This window comes from Panthera tigris, chromosome A3, assembly GCF_018350195.1.
Source record: "Panthera tigris isolate Pti1 chromosome A3, P.tigris_Pti1_mat1.1, whole genome shotgun sequence".
Lineage (NCBI taxonomy): Eukaryota > Metazoa > Chordata > Mammalia > Carnivora > Felidae > Panthera > Panthera tigris.
The window spans coordinates 38466696-38486566 of NC_056662.1; the positions used below are offsets into that span (position 1 = coordinate 38466696).

The following is a 19871-nucleotide window of genomic DNA, read 5'->3' on the forward strand; positions in this document are numbered from 1 at the left end:
CTGGGGATGGTGTTCAGTTGCACAGAACAGAGTGCCCAACTTCGAGTCACTTAACTGAACTGGGCTGTTCCCTTCTCATTGGTAGTCACAGCTCTAAAATTAGAGTCACAACAGGGAACGTTGTTACCGGTGCTGCAGCATTGTCAATGTCAACATTAATGCTCGTGGTAGTGGTAAAAGAAGTTCAGAGGCCACCAATCCAGGACTGGTATGATGGCTCTACCATGACTTCAGGGACCCAGGCTCCCCTATCTTTCCATTCAGCCACCTTTATTATTTTTTTTAATATAATTTATTGTCAAATTGCCTAGCATACAGTGTATACAGTGTAGTCTTGGTTTTGGGGGGTAGATTCCTGTGGTTCATCGCTCACATATAACACCCAGTGCTCATCCCAACAAGTGCCCTCATCAATGCCCATCACCCACTTTCCCCTCTCCCCCACCTCCTATCAACCCTCAGTTTGTTCTCTGTATCCAAGAATCTCTTGTGGTTTGCCTTCCTCCTTCTCTGTTCATAACTATTTTTTCCCCTTCCCTTCCACCATGGTCTTCTGTTAAGTTTCTCAAGTTCCACATGTGAGTGAAAACATATGATATCTGTCTTCTCCAACCGACTTATTTCACTTAGCATACTACCTTCCAGTTCCATCCACATTGCTGCAAATGGCATGATCTCATTCTTTCTCATTGCCAAGTAGTGTTCCATTGTATATATAAACCACATCTTCTTTATCCATTCATCAGTTGATGGACATTTAGGCTCTTTTCATAACTTGGCTATTGTTGAAAGCCCATTCAGCCACCTTTAGAGACTAGCCTTCGACTTCATGCCTGCCAGCAGCCTCATTTTACTCAAAGCACTTGTGTCCACATTCTAGGCAAGAGAAAGGAGAAGAGAGAAAAGCAAATGGTAAACTGACTGCCTCCCACTCAGCAGTCTCATCCAGCACCTTCCACTTACACCTCATTGGGTAGAACTGTATCACACAGTTACTTCTAGCGGATGCTGGGAAATGTAGTTTTATCCAGGAACATTGCCGCCTGAAACAAATACTGAAAAAACCCATATATTTATAGATATAGATACAGATATAGACATATAGATATAGATATAGATATAGATATAGATATAGATGATATAGATATAGGTAGGTAGAATTAGGCAAATTGCAATATTTGCCACAATACTGCTCTCTGAGGCAAAATATATGGCTCCCATTTTATTATTTTATCAGTGTTAACATTTTATGATTACTTTGTTTTCTATTTTAGGTAAGAATCGTTATAAAATAACAGAGGGACAGGAGCTATGCACAAAGATGAGGAATGTCAAGCAGAAGCTATATAATTTGGCCGCTATAGATCACCTGCCTCAGCTGTTGAACAGTGAATATGTATGAACCATATAATAGCATTAGTTCTTCTGTTCCTCTTTTTATTGGTAATCCCAGCTCTTAAATTACAGTTTCAGAGAGAACAATGCTATTGGAGCGGCAACACTGATTGAAGATCAGCTCAAAGACACATTGTGGGTAAAGAAATATTTTCTCAAACTAAGCAGACCTCTTCATGTCATGTGAGTTTAGGCAAAATGAATCCCGCAGCACCTTGGAAAGTATGGTGACATTTTCCTTTCTCAGTTCCTGGACTTTCCCAAGCTAATACCTTCACAAAAAGTTGTTTGCTTTTCTGAGTAAAACAAACTATTTAACATCTTTATTTTGAGATCCACCCTTCCTGAGAATCTTCACTTTGCTAGAATAACTTAAGGGGACACTCAGTGGGTGAGCTCATTGTTATAGATGGAGTGATGGCCATCAACCCAGACCTCTGGTGGAGCCTCTGCAAGGAAGATGTGCAGTGTGCTCCTAAGACAAGAGGAAGAAAAGGCTTTCTCCTACACTGCTGGCAGATCCTGTCTGCTGCCTCCCACCCCAGATGCAAAAATCTAGATTTCCAAAATAATGGCCACTCCCAAATCTTGTTATTGATTGAATAGAGTGGAGTTTCATTTTATAGGAGGTGTTGTAAGACACCCTTCCCCAGGGCTTCCAGTTTCTGGAAATTTGGGAGCTTGCCCATTGCAGGGAGCCAAGGTTTCCAGTTAAATATGTTTTGATAAAGACACAAGGATAATTCAGATATTCAGAGATTGTGATTGGTGTTTCTTTATTACTTACAATCTTCCAAATGCTTTACAAACACTGAACTTGTTTGGGGGGTGGGCAGGGGGATCGGGAAAAGATGGAGAAATGCCACAATTGTGTGCAGAACTCAAGCCAAAACATACTCTAGCCCCAATCTATTCCCGGCAGAGGAGCTTGTGGCCTGAGCTGGCCAGCCGATTGCCCTAACTCTAAACTTCTCTTTTTTTCTCATGTGTAGACAACAACCCAACTGAGTTGTCTTAACCATCCTGCTGGGACAGCATGGGACTGTTTTACATGGAGGATCATTGAGCCATGGAATGTTTAATGGGTTTCTTGGTTCGTGGCTAAATCAGGATCACTCTGTGGTGGTGTATCTCCTACCAAGAAAATTCCAGACTCAGAGCAAGAAACCATTCAGATTCAGTCCTTGGTTTTTCAGCCATCTAAGCAAAATGCCAAACAGCCTTTCCTATCTCTTCCTCTAAAATGTGAGTTTTAGGAGTAGAAAGTGTACTTCATCACAGGGTAAAGGAAAGAGAGCTCCATTTTTAACCCAGTTAAGCAGTTATGTCCCAGTGACTACAACGAAGTTAGGGCTGGATTCGCAAGTGATTCCGGAAGCAATTGGCAAGCAAATCTTGGTCCCCTCTGAGACTTATACTCACAAATCCGCGGCAAGAAATTCTCCATGAGAATCCAACTGTGTTCCCTAACACTGTTGCAGAAGTTTTAGGGTTGGGGATCCCGGAAGAAGAGCAAGGGAACAATGATAAAGAACTCATATTGAGGGAAGACTTAGCATGCTTCTCTCTCTCTCTCTCTCTCTCTTTCTGTCTCTCTCTCTCTCTCTCTCCCCCCCTTCCCTCCATTCCCCTCCCCTCCCCCACCCCCCTCTCCATGTGCTGGGCTCAGTCTCAGCATAATACATTTGGCCCTCATTGCACTGAGCAATGCTTGGGTATGCCAGGGCAACTCCCTTTGCAAGGATGTGCCAGGAGACAAAAACCATGGCAGAGAGGTGGCTGGAAAGGTGAACAAAGACACAGCCCTTGGCCACATTTCTTGAGCAAAAAGGGAGGGCAAGCAAAAACATGATGAGGAGCAGCCAGCTTCCCCGCTCTGTAACTCTATAACTGCAGGTTTTAAGGAGACAGAAGACAGGCTGTCTCAGAATTGCGCTTGGCCTCTTGGAACATTCACAAAGGTGGTCCCTGCACCAACAAGTTTATTCCTCATACCCATTCCTGTTTAAAGAGATACAGGAAAAATCCATTCCCTCAGGTTAGCTCTCTAAGAAGATATTTATCTGCTGCATGTGTTCCATCCCCTGGCCATTCTTGACCTTTGGTACTCAGAGTCAGGAGTGTTTTGATACCAGATGTAACCCTTTGGCTGGGTCAAAGGCACTGCGGTGGGGGCAGGGAGTGCGTGTGGAGACAGTGTGCTGGAATATACACTCCAAAACCCCAGAACATGCCCAAGAATAACAAAAGCATTAACCACTGACCCAAACGCTGGTGAAATTCTATCTCTACATCTCCCTTCACCAGTAAACATGAAAATGCCATCCCTGACGGGATGGAGGAAACCTCCAGTGAGAAGTCCAGGGAGAATGAGAGGAGAAGAAGGGCTGGTTTAGGAAAGAAGTCCAACAACTTCTACACCCTTCAATCACTAGAAAAATTTCCCCCAAAAGACAACAAAATAGAGACATTTTTTTACTAGCTGAGAGAAACAACAGACTTGCACTTTTCTTTGCAGAATAAAGACATTAAATTTCAAAGTGCCTTCTTGTCACTTTTCTTTTTCTATCCCTGTCTCTTCCTCCTCATCGCATGCCATCTTCCCTCCCTCACTCCATACCAGCCTCATTGGCCTTCTTTCTGTCTCTCACATGGGCCAAGTTCATCCCCAGCTCAGGACTGTCTTACTTACTGTTTCCTCTTTGAGAATGTTCCTTCCCCAGATTGTTGCAGGTGTTCAAGTCTCACCTTCCCAAGGAGGTTTTCTCCAGAAACCCATCGAATGTTGTCCCTGGCCACTATCATGTTCTCCTTCCTTCTTACCAGTCACCACCCTCTGATCTGATCTGTCATAGTAGTTGTACATATTAAAAGAATAGGGCCTATGTCTTGTTCATGGCTCTATCTCCTGTGCCTAGCATGTGGTTGACACTTGTTGACTGGATGGATGGATACATGGTTGCATGGATGGATAGGATGGGGAAACGCATAGGTGGATGGGTGGAGAGATGGATCCATGGATGGATATATTCAATGATTTGACTCAAGTATTTTATCCAGTTTGGTCAGATCTTTTGTTCCATGGCCTGCACAGACGAAATGAGCTCTGGACACTGGGGCTATAACTAATGCCAGAGTGGTTAATTAATTGAAGCTGTGAGAAAGAAACCATAATTTGATTGCAGTTCTGAATGAACACCTCCTCTCCTTCAAAATAGCACTTTTGTGTTGATGTGCTTCAATGGAATATATAGCCCTCAGAATATATAGCCTTCATTAGCCCTCAGAAAATTCCCAGGTAGCAGCCTGGGAAATGTTTCTTGATGATTTGGCGTTTTGAAGATGGAGTAAATAAACCAGGGGGAATGAAAATGAGTTGGAAATGCCATCCTGGTTTAATTCCAGCCACTGGAATTGTCTTTGCTCCGGAACTTAATGGACTGTTAAGGCTGGTATTTTTAAATCATGTGCCTCATATTCATTTATTCATTTGCTTGTCTGTTTGTTTTAGAATAACCTCCACGTGGAAACTGACTCTGTATCAGAAACCAGCTTTTCTCTCTCCAAAGAAGCACCAGGGGAGCATCTGGACCACCAGGCTGCACACCAACCCTTCCCCAGACAGCGATTCCGGCAAGACGCTGGGCACCCTTCCCTACAAAGAGATGGCCCCAGGTCCTTTCTCCTTGATCTACCAAACTTTCCAGATCTTTCCAAAGCTGATATAAATGGGCAGAATCCAAATATCCAGGTAATGCTAGAGGGTTGAAAGGTGGAAGAAAATGAAACAATCTGTCTCTTTGTGTCTTGACCTGATTCCAAAGCAACCACTGCTTTACCTCATTTTCCTCCTTAGCCCCTAATGAATCCTATTTATGATCATTTTATCTCTATGAGAACAGTGTTGTATTTCATCTACGTAACACCCTTGATTGTGAGAGGAACCATTATTTCATGAACCACTAAAAAAAGAAAACACCAATGACTACAATACATCCTGATTTCAGAGCTGTTGAATTGTAAAAACAAAACAAAATAAGATGCCCTGAAATTGATGAAATATGGTAGCTCTAGAAAAGGGCCCATCTAACACGTGGTTGCACTAGACAAATTATAGTAGGATTTCAAAAGTACTCAGGAAGACCCTCTCACAAATGCCTCTTGGCTTGCCTTGGACACCAGCAACCCCCTCAGGAGGTGACAACACTTCAGTTGCTCTAAAATGTAAATGACTGATTTTTAAAAATGGATAAAAGAAAAGGAGGGGAGAACAGAAGTTCCTGGGAGAGAGATGAATCAGTACCACTAAGATGGGATGGGAAGAAGCTGAAGAGAATGGCAGGTTAGGGAAAAGGGTACCTGGGATTAAAAATAACTCATCTACACTGAAATAGAATGCTTTACAAAGCAAATGTTGATATGATTTGACTCTTCCAACACTCTCATGAAGGAGCTGAAGCACACATCATTTTCCATTATCAATAATGCAACAGGTACTCAGTAAGTTCCTATTTGGTTTGCCCAAGGTCATATGTCTAGTAAACAGTGGTTGCAGCTCAAATGTAGACTCTTGGGCTCCCAGAAGTACTCACCCTACAAATCCATGTTTCATAGACAAACTCCTAATTTTGAATTTTGCTTGTAATTCCTTCTGTGTCTTCCCAAAGATGGTAGCCATGATAACCAAGGAAGGCTCACCCACCCCTGGCAACCTAGTGCCTGTTGTAGCTCCTGTCCTCATTTGCCTGCTTCCATACTTTCAAGCTTTGTTCTCAATTCTTTTCATTTGGGGGAAGGGCAGCAATCTTGTATTCTTCCTATCTGCTTCAAATTCCAATTAGCTTACATGGCAGCAAGTTCCTGAACTTGACCTCATAGCTATTGATCCTTAATTAACTACCATTCTGTGCATGACACCACTTTAGATCAGATTTCCTTGGTCAGAGTTGTTTTGCTCATCATACCAGTGTCATAGTGGCTAAGAAATGTCACGGAGAATACACCTCCATTAGAATGTTGACCAGCCCCTACTGTGTATAAAGTGCTGTGTTAGGTTATGGGAAATTAAGAAATGTAAGACCTTCTCCCTCCAGGAAATGACATGCATATGAAGGTCGCAGCTACCACTTAAGACAGTGCCAAAGGGATCATGGAGACAGAGGCGAGAGAAAAAAAAAATGCTATGTTCCATTGTGAACAGGTCTGCATAGATGGGAAGAAATAGGGCAGGATAATGTTGAGGGTCTAGAAGTGAACAGTGCTTTGGAGGTAATTCTTTGACAACTCATACACAGAAATCACATCATGCACCTCTTAACATTTCCAATGAGTCTTGTATTGTTCTAATTGATTAATTAGAAAAACAGGCCTTTTGCTCCACTCCTCTCTCTCCAGGAAGTGGCTGCATGGCTCTCTGCTAAAGAACAGAGGATCTTCTTGAGGGAGGTGCAGATTGGCAAAAAAGGTGCAGACATCTCCTTACTGTTGCTCAACAGTGCTCCCCATCAGGCCTTTCTCTACAGGAAGTGATTTCTTCCTTTTTTATAGAATTTATGGTTTCAGGACCAGACTACCTTCACTCCAGGGGAGGATAGGCCATGCTCCAAACAATTTTAGGTTTGTTGTGGCTCACCTTTTTATTCCCCCAGAGTGGGAAATGTACTATAGGGCTTAATGCTGAGGATTGAGCTATTAATGTAATAGATTTAAGAGTTTCTTAGGTAAGCCTACAAGAAAAGACCCAGATGCAGGCGAACTGAAGGCTACAGGGAAAGCGTCCTCTCACTGGAAGGTTACTAAGTGCATGGGGCTCTACCTAAGAACCAAATTTGGGGCAACACTTTCAAGTTCCCCCCTCCTTCTCTCCCAGATAAATCCATCAGTCTGGAAATCCCCAGACCTCACTTGGGCCTTTTTAAAACATGAACCTAAATGTCAGGGAAGAATAGTGGTTGAGATCCTTAGACCTGGGAAACCCAGATTACTTTTTCAAAAAGAAAGACAGGGCAACCGCGAAGTGCATGATGGATCTGTGCATGAGGTCAATAGAACACCCAAGGTTACAATTCATTTTAAATCATCCTCAACTGTGTTGTTTGGCTGGATAGGAAGGAGAGAATGCTCTGGAACAGTTCCACTTAGCTTCCTGAGGTGAGGGGCTGCTGGAGTTGGTGGATGTGGAGAGAACTAGAATGAACCAAGGAGCAAAGAATAAATGGAGGTGAGTTATGAAAAGGCCAAACACCAGATTCTGGCAAAGCTTCTGGCACTTTCATAAAATGCAGCTTCCCTGTGCACTGTCAGAAAGGAATGACAGCAGAGATGGAAATTATTTGTTCTTGTGTCCTCTCAGATCCCAAGCCACCTGTTTACATAGACTTACAACAGGTGGAAAGAAACAATCAGTGCTTTGTTTTCACTCTGTCTTACCACCACCCCAGCTCAAGAACAAAAAGTTCTCCTTCAGGTGCTGCTTCTGAAGGGAATGCTTTAGAGCACAGGGTGGAAAGAGGCCAGGGCTGCTCTTTCAGGACCTCATACCTTTCTGAGTTGCCCTTTGGACAGCAAAGATCACCGTAACTCCCAAGAACATAGGTCTCCCCAAAGCTGCAAATATCAGGGTTGTGGGCAGAATGAATTAAAAATTTAATGGTACTCTAGCCCAGATACTTGTAGAGTCCAAAGCCCATGAAGATTAAGCTACTACCACTTTTCTGTCCACTGCCTGAATGGGCCACTCCACTTCTGCTTTGTGTAATCCCCGTGTCTGTTAGCCTTCCTCAGGCAGTAGAAAGGGGTGAGCAGCCTATGTTTTGTTGATCTGATGACCTGTTGGCCTGACAGAAAAGAAAACTGAGCCGTGTTTCTGGCCTCTTCTTTCTGGAAGACCACAAGGGTCACTCAGAAAGATTTCAAAGAAAGAACGAAGCAGCTGCCATCCCTGAGCGCCCCATCCTAGGTCTGCGTGTGAGTACACTAGCACACATGCTCACACACACTCTCACACACACAGACACACACAGTGCCATCCCCTGCAGCCCCATGCACCACTGCACTTGAGTAAACCAGTGCCCTGGTGGTCCTTTAAAAATGAGGTGCTTTCTAAAAGGGGGTGATGGTTTCTGTGCTGGCAGCCCTTGCCCCTTCCTTAAGAGCACTGCCCTTTTGTTGAAATGCACTGGTTTGACACGAGGCGGTTCAGCCAAGCAGACACCCAGGCCCACTGATCACCCAGGCCGTCAAAGCATTTTGTCTCTCTGGGGAGGAGAGTGAAGAAGGTGAAGGGCGCATCAGTGGGTCAGCTTCCGCTGCTAGGGCCCCTGGCCTTGTCTTCCCCCCTCCCCTGGCAACCTGCCCTTCGCCCCCACACCTAGTTGTCCTGCTCTGAAGCCGGGGAGCTGAACAGGAATTTGATACCCTCTCTCTGAACAGCCCCCCCACCCAATCCACCCAGTGTCTGGAAGAGTTTCCCACGCTCCAGGACTAGGGTCTGCTGTCCCTCTTGCCAAATAGCCCACACCTTTGCAAAGTGATATTGCTGAGCCTGTGCAAGCCTGTCACATCCCTCTTGGACCTCTTAACTTTTAGGAAGGGAAATCCTTTAAAAAGCCTGGATTTTTGGAGCTTTTTTCACCCCACCTCCACCCCACCCCTCCAAGCCAGGTGGGACTGGTTTAGGGCTGTGGAAGTGAGTGGGAAAAAGAAAAGGCAACAATGTACAAATTAGAAAGAAAGAGCCTCAAACTCCTGAACACAATCTCCATATTAAATTTGAAACAATTCTAGAAGTTGGGTTTTGTTAAAAATAAATAAATAAATCATTCAGAAAGAAAGGAAATTCCCCCAGGACAAGTTAGACTTGAACTTTAGTATTGTTGGCTGGGTTTTTTGGTCTGCAGCTGATGGTCAGATAGCAAAGACAAAAGTCTCTAAAATAAACTCATTACTAGTCTTACTGCATCACTTCATTACCATAGTAGCTATTCACAAACAAATACTTCTCTTTTCTGGATCAAGCCGAAATTAGTATTAGTTTCAACCAATATACTTATTTCTTTTTTCCAATTGAGGGAGACTTAAAATAGTCACCCAATTCTTTTTTTTTTTTTTTACTTGCAGACTTATTTACATGGTCATAGGCCTCTTGAGTGCCTTAAGATACAACCAGATGAGTTGGGCAGGCTACTACTTTTGATTTCCGCTCCTCCTTTTTCTCTAAAATACTTTTGGAATGGCAGGTCTGACTGAGGAAGAAACAAGAAATTCTGTGCCCAAGACATGGGCCCACACAGCTATGTGGACAAGCCTATATTGTTAAGATTCTCATGGGAGCATGTTGTCCAGAACACTGAGCTGCATTGGATCAGGCATCACCATTGAATCTACCAGGCTTGGTCTCTATGTTTTCCTGCAGGTGACTTGACCTCTCTATGCCTCAGTGTCCTTATCTATAAAATGAGCATGATAATATTACCCATGAGTACCTCTGTAGTACAATACTGAACAAAAGAAGGTTTGTTGTGGGAATTAAATGAGATCATCCACGTGAAGCACTTAACACAGAGACAGGTATATGGTAAGTGTCCCCAAATGGGTAGATTCAGGTTGGTGATGATAGTGGATTAAGATGACAGAGGAAACATGTATAAAATAACTGGGAATCAGGGGCATCTGGGTGGCTCTGTTGGTTAAGTCTGGCTCTTGATTTCAGCCCAGGTCATGATTTCACAGTTTGTGAGATCGAGCCCCACATAGGGCTCTGCACTGACATCACAGATTCTGCTTGGGTTTCTCTCTCTCCCTCTCTTTCTTCCCCTCCCCCACTTGCATTTTCTCTCTTTCTTTCTCTCTCTCTCTCTCTCTCTCTCTCTCTCTCTCTGAAAATAAATAGATAAACTTAAAAAAAAAATAACTGGGAATCACAAGAACTAGTTTTGAGACCAGCTCTGCACGTTGCTGTTCCCCTCAGGAACTTGAATTCTCCAATCCAGTTTCTGTGCCTGAAATTCAGATCTAACTAGTGAAGAACAAGTAATAATGTTTGGGCAAGCACACTGCAAACCTCAAAGTACTAACCACAGTTACTGGTAACCGCTGGGTTACTGTAGTTGTGTTTTGGAGCATCGGTGAGTCTGAGAGGCAGAGATTATATACTTCCTTAGTCCATTTTGTGTTCTTTCTGCTGCATTTGTCATGGAAGGAGGGAGAGCGTAATCTGGGACCTAACTCTTCACTGGAGATTATTTCCTTGTCTGGATGCTCTGTGCTCTTGAGGAAATCACTTCACCATACAGGGTTCATTTTCCTGTCTGGGAAATACCAACCCACACCTGCCTAATCACCAGAGGTCTCCAGGCCTAGAGGACTGAGTTAAAAGATTCTAGAAGATTCTCCCGAATTGAGAGGTCAAAGCTTATGTATTCGCAGAGTCATTAGTTTATTAACCAATAGACTGAGAAATGTGTTAGTTTCTCTATGAAAAGTGCTTTTCAGAGCAAGTTAATGTAAAGAGTTTGTTTCTAACAAATAACTATCAAGAGAAGGAAAGAAGCTGGTAGCACTTCATAGGATCTTATCCTCACTTCCCAATTTTGGTCAGAATTCCCCAAATCAACACTTATTTCGGACTTTTTTTTTTTTTTTTTTTGGAGCTGACAAGTTCCTGCCAGAAGTTGGACTTGGGTCTTTTAAAAGAGTTCTCTTTCTTGTACTGTCTTGATTCATGGTGTGGAAAAGTCCAGAAAAAATAAATATACTAAAGCACATCAATTATGCATATTAAGGAACAGAAAAGATAGTAAGGTCTAGCATCTTTTTTGGCTTGGAAATCTGCTATACTCCCACATCTTCAGCCTGTCACATTGATTATTGTTTAAGGCATCTTTATCCACACATTCTTTGATGCTGAAGAACATGTAAATAAGAATGAGAGCAACAGGAAATATAAAACTAATCTCTGCCATCCAAGAAGCCACTGATCATGCTCATTAAGTTTCTTTAATTGGATGCCTATAAAATTTCAGGTTCAAGATTAGATTTCTTCTTCTGATATCAGTATGAGATTTCCACATTATTAACTGCAGGGAAGGGTGGGTTTAAGATTTATGTGTGTTTTTGTTTTTTTGTTTGTTTTGTTTTGTTTTTAATTCAGTTGGGGCTGTGGCCAGAAACTAAAGGGGAAAAAGAAACCTCTAAGCTGTTAAGATTCAGTCATCGATATGGTTTTTGGAGTAAATTCGCATTTTGCTACTTATTGCCTGGCCAGGCAACAAATCTATTTTGTTTGGACCTGAGCAACAGTTTGGGGGGAAAAATCGTATTGACGGTAATAGCTTAAAACATGAAATTGTTTTTATTCCCAGCTTGGAGAAATTGCAGGGCACGTCTGCTTAGGCAATCCCTTCGACTCCAGTCTGAATACAAATGGAATACCAAAACCGTTGGGCACGTTCCCCCTTATCTTCTACCCAGAGACTGATTTCATTACCATAATTGCAGGCTTGCCTGGCTCTTGGCAGCTTCTCCCCTCTGAGACCCTTAATAGCCTTACAGATGATTGTTGCGGCTCAGTCGTTCAGTCTGTAGGCAGAGGGGAATGAGACTGCAGAAGAGAAAGGTTATGTCTCTGAAGGCTCAGCATTGCCCTGTCACTACCTGGCTCAGTTCTGCACCACCCAGCTGTGCATTCCAGGGGCACCTGTCCTCCCAGGGCTGCATGTGGGTCCCAGTCACTCTCCAGCAACCAGCCTTTGCAACAAACAGCAGTGATATAAGATGTATGAGGTATTCCTGTTCTTCTCTTCCCTTTTTTCCTTTCTGGAAGACTACTAAACATTCCATAACTATTTATTAATATACAAGAGATGCTTACCAGGCTGGAGATGATGGTGGCATGGAATAAAGCCAATGATGCCCTTCTAGGTATCCCACACCAGAAAAAGATTCACTTGGCTTCCTGTAGCCCGAGGATACTCTGGGACTGATGGTCATACCCTTCACCTTGTGTCTGGACCACACAAGGCCATAGCCCAGGCCTAACATAGGCTGGGCAACCTCCTTGGAATGTCAAAGTGAGTAGAATTCAAACCTCCCCATTCCTAGTACACAAGGAAGGGGCTGTTTGTCTCAGAGATGGGCACACCCTGGTGCAATTTGGCAGAGCATCCCAGCAACTCTCTCAGATGTCGAGTTAGGGCAAAACTGGAAACGCATCTGCCCAGTACATCTTGCGCTGATTACTCGGAGCACATGTTTCTGATTCATTTGCACACAACTCATCCAGGGGGTGTTGCAAGCGCTATGTGATGGCCAAAGGAACCCAATGAGTCTTTTATTATATTTTTTTAACAAGTTTCTCTACGTTGATTGTCTCTCAGAGCCAAGAAACTCCATTCTTCCAGCCCCGTGACTTCAAAACTAGGCTCTGTACATCCAAGAGCAAGTTCTAACCTTGGCTCTGGGATTATCTGCTCTGACCCTCAGGGTCAGTTGAGGAGTGCACGCAGAGTCTGGATGTGGGATGGGTGAAAGTCACAATTGCGGCTCTTGAGGACTGTGTGCTCACACCTCTACACAACCTGTGGCGGCCAGTCCCCACCAGCCTCTGTGGCCTTCTTGCCCCCCTATTTGCATGAGGGGACAGTACTTCTATTACCTTTTGAGAGTCAGTGTCACAGAGTTGTTGAGAGCATGGGCTTTAGGGCTAGACAGTTTGCATCTGCCACTCACTCTCTGTGTGACCTTCGGCAAGTTGTTAACTTCTCTGCAAAAAGCTAACCTGTTGCTGTTTAGCAACCAAAATTTAACAGCTTGAAGCGATGATCCTGGATTGCCCACAGTCCTGTGGGTTAGGCATTTGAACAGGGCTCAGCCAAAAGAGCTTGTCTCTGGTCCACATGGTATTGACTGTGGTAACCCAACTGGGCTGGAGCATCCAAGATGGCCTTACTTACATGACTGGGTCCCTGGAGCTGGCCATTGGCTGAAGTACCTCAGCTCTCTGCTAAGTGGCCTCTCTCTTCACTATGTGTAAGGCTTCCTTACCTTGTGGTAGGAACATTCCAAGAGAATGAAAATGGAAGCTGCAAGACCTCATGAGGCTTGTCACAGCGTCACTCCTATCATATTCTACTGAACAAAGTAAGTCACAAGACTGGGCCAGAATAAAAGGAAGAGGAAATAACTTCCACTTCTTAATACAAAGATGGGATGAATTGCTGAGGCCATCTTTTCAGATAGTCAACCATAGGGGCCAATCAGTAGTACCAACTTTATTCGGTTATTATGAGGATTAAATAAATTAATATATGTAGAACACATAAAACAGTGCCTGGTTACAGATTTAGTACTCAAGAAGTGTTTGGTTTTATTATAATTATTCTTGTGTCACCTTAAAAACACATATAGTACATGTTTACTTCTTGAATTAAAGACTTCCCAGCAATGTAGTCATCAGAAAATCAGGAACCCTAGTGATGAACTGTCTCCTCACAACCTGAGGCCCATGTACATCAGTTCTGTCTGGTCATGTGGTTCATTTGGGCCATTCCTGGGTGTTTTCCATTCCGTATCGCCATGTGGTCTCAGCTTTCCTCCATGAGGGACACAGCCATCATTTCCCTCTACTCTCTTAGACTTTCTTCTGAGGGTACCTAGTTTGGAGACTGTCAACTCCTCATTGACTCTGCCCTGTTCTGAATTCTTCAGGTCACCATAGAGGTGGTGGATGGTCCTGACTCTGAGGCAGATAAAGATCAGCATCCGGAGAATAAGCCCAGCTGGTCAGTCCCGTCCCCTGACTGGAGGGCCTGGTGGCAGAGGTCCTTGTCCCTGACAAGGGCCAACAGCGGGGACCAAGACTATAAGTACGACAGTACCTCAGACGACAGCAACTTCCTCAACCCCCCCAGGGGGTGGGACCGTCCAGCCCCAGGCCACCGGACTTTTGAAACCAAAGACCAGCCAGAATATGGTGAGTTTACCACCCAGCGATCTAAAATTGATGGGGAGAATAAATGAGGATGATGAGGCCTAATGGACACGGAGCCAAGCAAAACCCAGTTTACAGTATGTGGTTTTTGGTCTTCATAAAGACTTTGTTCCACAGAAGCCCCAAGGAGGCACCAGCAGCCACATTTTTCTGGAAAGCCTATAATTTTTAAATCATACCAATTATCCTAGGAGAGAATTTTTTTTTTTTTTTTTTTTAGTTACGGATCTTTGACATTCTGCTTTTTTTCCCAAAAAAGTTTTATTTCTAAAAGTGAAGATAGCACCAAATTAACTTCCTTGCATATTTTACTGAAAAATTCATACTAAAAATCAATTTAGTAAAAAGAGATGTGTCCAGTTGCCTCTGTTGACCAGGCAACCATGTTATGTTTGACATTGGCAGTGGAGCAGCCCTTGGGAATCCACATGAACATGTGCTTCACAGGTTGTCAAAGTAAGGCTCCCCCACGAATAAATGTGAAGACCCCAAGTTGGGATTTCTAGTTTCCCATGTTTTTAGAGTAGGAGAAGTGAGGTAACAAACAACTTACAAATTCAGTGATTTAAATAATAAAAATCATGGTTCACTTGAGTCGGAGTGGGAGACAGTGGGGGAAACTCAGCTCCACTCAGTCATTCAGGGATCCAGGCTTCTTCCATGTTGGAGCTCGGCAAACCATCAGGACCTGAGTTATGCTCCTTGGCTGGCAGCCAAGGGGACAGGGGGAGCCTAGAAAAGGCACTCATGATCTTAACCCCTCAGCCTGGAGATGATACACATCACATCTGCTTAGCACACCACCACACCACATTCTGTTGGTGACACGTAGTCATATGGCCCACATAGATGCAAGGAAAGCTGGGAAACACATCTCATGTGTGCAAAAAGAGGAAATGAAACAGACCTGGCAAGGCTTTGTGGGGAATCAGGCAATCTGCCTCATGTTATGAGAATATCTGATATCTTACAAATTCACCCATCGTGACAGTGTTCTTGTGGCTTCACCATCTGCAGCCTTAGGAACAAATGCTATACAATGGAGATGATTTGTCTCACACCATTGCCTTCTCACCCTTACCTCCATTTCTCAGTAGTAAGACCAGTTGTATATTGGAGAGTCGTTTCTGCTGCTAATAGATGATAGCAGGCAACTTCCAAAGCAGGAAGACCTTTTCTGAAGATCATGCATTGTGTCTGCCACCATGCTAGGCTCCGGGAATCCAAAAGTTAGAAAGACATGGGTCTTCCCTAATGAGGATCTCACCGTCTGTGGATAAGGGAGAAAAGTTAAGTGAGAGAGGAAAACAGTGCCATGGCAAAGATACACATCAAATACTAGGGTAGCAGAAAGAGAACTCCCATATTCTTTCCAGCCAGGAGGCTTCTCAAACCTTCCCCCTTTTCTGGAAGAAGTCCAATTTATCTGTTTCTAAGAGAAAGGACTGGGAATAATCATCAACGTTTATATAGCACTCCCCATGCACCAGTCCCACTTCATGGAATCTCACATATATTAGCTTATTTAATCAGCAATTTGAGGCAGATACCCCATTTTACAGATGGAAAAACTGAAGGCTAGAGAAGTTAAATAATTTGACTTGAAGGGTCAAGACCTAGGATTCATCTCAGGTGGTCCGAGTCCAGCATCTGTTCTCTTAACCATTGTGTTATTCTACCTCTCTAGGGAATAAAACATAGCACATCCTTTAGGACAATAGAAATGGATGCTTAGATTAGAAGATAGAAATGAGGGGAAAAGTCCCATGGTGTTGAGCAAGAGAAACACAGAGGATCCCTGGGTGCCAGTCTGACATGTCACCACTGGTTTTTGGGTTAAGCTGTTTGCTCAGCACATACAGAACATTGTTTCAAAGAATGGAGCTCAGACCCTCCACATCAGAATCCCTTGGTTGCATGTTTAAAAATGCCAATCCTTGGGGCACCTGGGTGGCTCAGTCAGTTTGGTGCCTGACTTTGTCTCAGGTCATGATCTCGCCTTTCAGAGTTCAAGCCCCATGTTGGGCTCTGTGCTGACAGCTAGGAGCCTGGGACCTGTTTCAGATTCTGTGTCTTCCCCTCTCTCTCTGCCCCTTCCCTGCTCACACTCTGTCTCTCTCAAAAATACACATTAAAAAAAAAAATGAAAATAAAATGCCAATCCTGGTCCCAGCCCCATCTCTCTCTATACCAACATTCCTCAAAGTGTAAACCCCAAATCCGCTGCATCAACATCACCTGAGACTGTGATGGGAATGCAGATCTTCAGGCCCCAACCCCAGGCCTATTGAATAAGACACTCTGGGGTGGGGTCCCCAAAATCTGTGTTTGAACAGGCCTTCCGGAGGTTCTGGTACACTGAGCACCACTATCCCAGAGCAATGGTTCTCATTCTTGGTTGCTCATTATACTCACCCCAGCAATTTTTTAAAGTCGATGCCGAGACTTGTCTTCAGACCAGTTATATTGGGATCTCTCGGGTTGAGGCCCAAGCATTAGTTTTTCAAAGCTCCATGAGTGACTCCGGTGTGCAGCCTAGTTTGAGAGATGCTGCTGTCCTTCTGCTGAAGTAGAGTGTCCAGGAGTGAGACCTGGAGTTGGTCTTTCTTTGCTTTTTTGTTTCTTTCTTTTCTCAGCCAAGGTCAGCAGGTGATTCTCATGCTCATCGAAGTTGAAGACCACCACTAGAAACAACTTTTGCATCTAAAGCTCTTACAGAATACACTCTCCCAAATTCATGAACATTAAGAACATCGTCCATTTCAATCTTGAGTATAGAATTTGCTTCTACTAGGACAGTTCCTGTGGTTGCCTCTGTCACCTTCACCCCAGCTCTCTAGGCCTAAAATACCTGTGCAGTATCCCACATCTGGATCTCACAGCATCCCTGGGCCATGGGAAACCCCCATCTTTCATGGGTTTGGACTATCTCTTGGTAACTTCCTCATCCTTAGAGCAGATATCAGGATTGCTACTTTATAAAGAAAATCTCGTCCCTTAAAATATCCCTAAGGGAGTGCTTCTTGGGTTTCAGTGTGCACACAAATAGCCTGGAGGTCTTTTTTTTTAATGTTTGTTTGTTTGTTTTTGAGAGAAAGAGAGAGAGAGAGAACGAACACAAGCAGGGGAGGGGCAGAGAGAGAGGGAGATAACAGAATCCAAAGCAGGCTCCAGGCCCTGAGCTGTCAACACAGAGCCCTATATGGGGCTTGAACCCACTAACCATGAGATCATGACCTCAGCTGAAGTCGGACACTTAACTGACTGAGCCACTCAGGCGCCCCTAACCTGGGGTCTTTTAAAATGCAGCATCTGATGCCATAGATGAAGCTGACAGTGCTCAGACCACACTTTGACTAGCAAGACTCTGAGCATGTTGTAAATGCTCAGTAGCAGGCAGAATGAATGAATGATTAGTTACTTCCCTGACGGGCTCCCAAGGAACGTGTGATTTCCAGAATTCCACACAGCATCGGATGAGCTGAATGCCCTTTATTTCAATCAATAAGAAACTACTAAACAATGTCTAAGTATTTATCCCTATGATGTGTGTGGTGAAGGACAGAGGGAATGAACACATGGCCCAGGATGGCGAGGTTCCTGCGGTGGCAAAGCAGCGAGACTCACTGTGCCTAAGTATGTGTGAAAATCACCACAGGAACTGGCCTTTGTGGTGGGAGTTGATCTCGGATTTTTGAAGGGAGGATCTTTCGTAAGAATTTAAATGTTTGTGGCCAAAGAGTTCTTCAAAAAAAATGTTGGTGTAAAAAAAATAGAATTTAATGGCATCTTTAGAATAAATTCTAAAATACACAATGGGAGTTAGTTACACCTAAGTTGCGATTGTGGAAACATATGATGTGACCACGGGTTGGCTCAATTTTGGACTCAATTTGAGATGCTGCATTTTAAATACCTTCTGTGTAGACACTTAAGGTATCATCAAGGACCAAGAAAGAATCCGAGTAAATATTTTTCTGTCAAATAGTAGAATACCATTGCCAAAATTGTTCTGAATCAACCATATAATGAAATCAGATAGGCATCGCTTACTGTAAACCTGGGTTGGGACTCAGTTCTTTGCAATTCTCTGACTGGTCATGGTCCTATTTTAATAGATTTCACAGTGATTTTTGTCGAGACTTTTTCTTTGTAATGTTGAATTATGGCCACATAAGTGGGTGTCTTAAAAAAGAGAGGCCAACATGGGCCAGAATTAAAGCTGCAGGAGTACCAGGATATAGAACAGCATGCTGCCACAGAGACCTCACATCTAATCCCAGATCTGCCAGGCTTGAGCTGTGTGTCCTTAGGCAAGACCCTTAACCTCTCTGAGCCTCAGTTTCCTTATCCATAAAAGGAGGAAGTTTCTACCTACCTTACAGGATTATTATAGGAGTTTAATCAGTGTATTTAGACAGAGAAGCTGGTTAAAGCAGGCCCTCAATAATTGGTAGCCACTCTCATCTAGGATTAGTGGTGGAGGCTTGCCAGTGACCAAGACCCAAATCACTCCAGTTGCCCAGACACTATAACTGTCCCACAGAACTCTAGTGACCTGAAACTGCTTAATCACTACTTTAAAATTTCAAATGACATGATTGAGACCCAGCTCTCAGCCCAGTACCCTGTGGATTGTTTTCTTCCTTCATTGAGCTCTTTGATGTCACAGGAACTGTCTTTTACTGTCATTGTTGTCATCTTAGTGGTTACTGTTGTTCATATTCATTTTCTGCTCTGAGCGATGCTCCCTGGCAGGTGAGCACATGACAACAGGCTTGTTTTGCTATAACAGAAAGGAATACTGCCCTCAAAGCTTTCTGTCCTTTGCATTCATTAAACAAATAGAGATTACCCAAGAGGAGGGTCTTTGCTGGGACATTTATCTGGGACAGTATGCTATGGAGCCTGCAGGGTTGTGAGTGGACATACACGCTTTGTCCTAGGAGGTGGCTTCATTTCATTGCTAACCTAATAGAAATGATTAGCCACATGGGTATGGAGCTTTTCTGTTTCTGATTTGGGGGACCATGTTTTGAAAAATTGGAAAAATCAGTGGCTTTGTGAGCATTTAAAATAAAAACATGAAGAGGTGCTTTTGTGGCTCAGTTGGTTGTCTGACTTCAGATCAGGTCATGATCTGAACTCAGCTCCTGAGTTCGAGACCCACGTCAGGCTCTTTGCGTCAGCACAGAGCCTGTGTCAGATCCTCTGTCCCCCTTTCTCTCTGGCCCTCCCCTGCTCATTTTTTCTCTCTCTTTCTCTTTATGCTTTTAAAAAAACAAAAAAAATAATAACATGAAGAGAGCCACTTATTGGGATAATAAACCCTTCATTGTTCCAGACTCTGCTAGCCATCTAGAGAGCATATTTTAGAGAGAATTTTATGGTGTATTTGTAACAGGTAACTTTTGCTGCTTAAGAAACCACCCCCTAAGTTTAGTGTCTTAAAAGAACAAATGGGTTCTTTCTTAAGAATCTACAGTTT

At 43.6% G+C, this 19871-nt stretch overlaps 1 protein-coding gene across 2 annotated transcripts in view; it reads left to right on the forward strand.

Moving 5' to 3' along the window:
- Positions 1 to 19871, forward strand: part of ISM1 (isthmin 1) — a 73211-nt gene that overhangs the window by 41857 nt on the left and 11483 nt on the right. For both annotated transcript variants that reach the window (XM_042980924.1, XM_007086825.3), the window contains exons 2-3: positions 4907 to 5146; positions 14101 to 14365. In XM_042980924.1, the coding sequence (XP_042836858.1) occupies positions 4907 to 5146; positions 14101 to 14365 (505 nt within the window). The remainder of the gene's footprint in view (positions 1 to 4906; positions 5147 to 14100; positions 14366 to 19871) is intronic.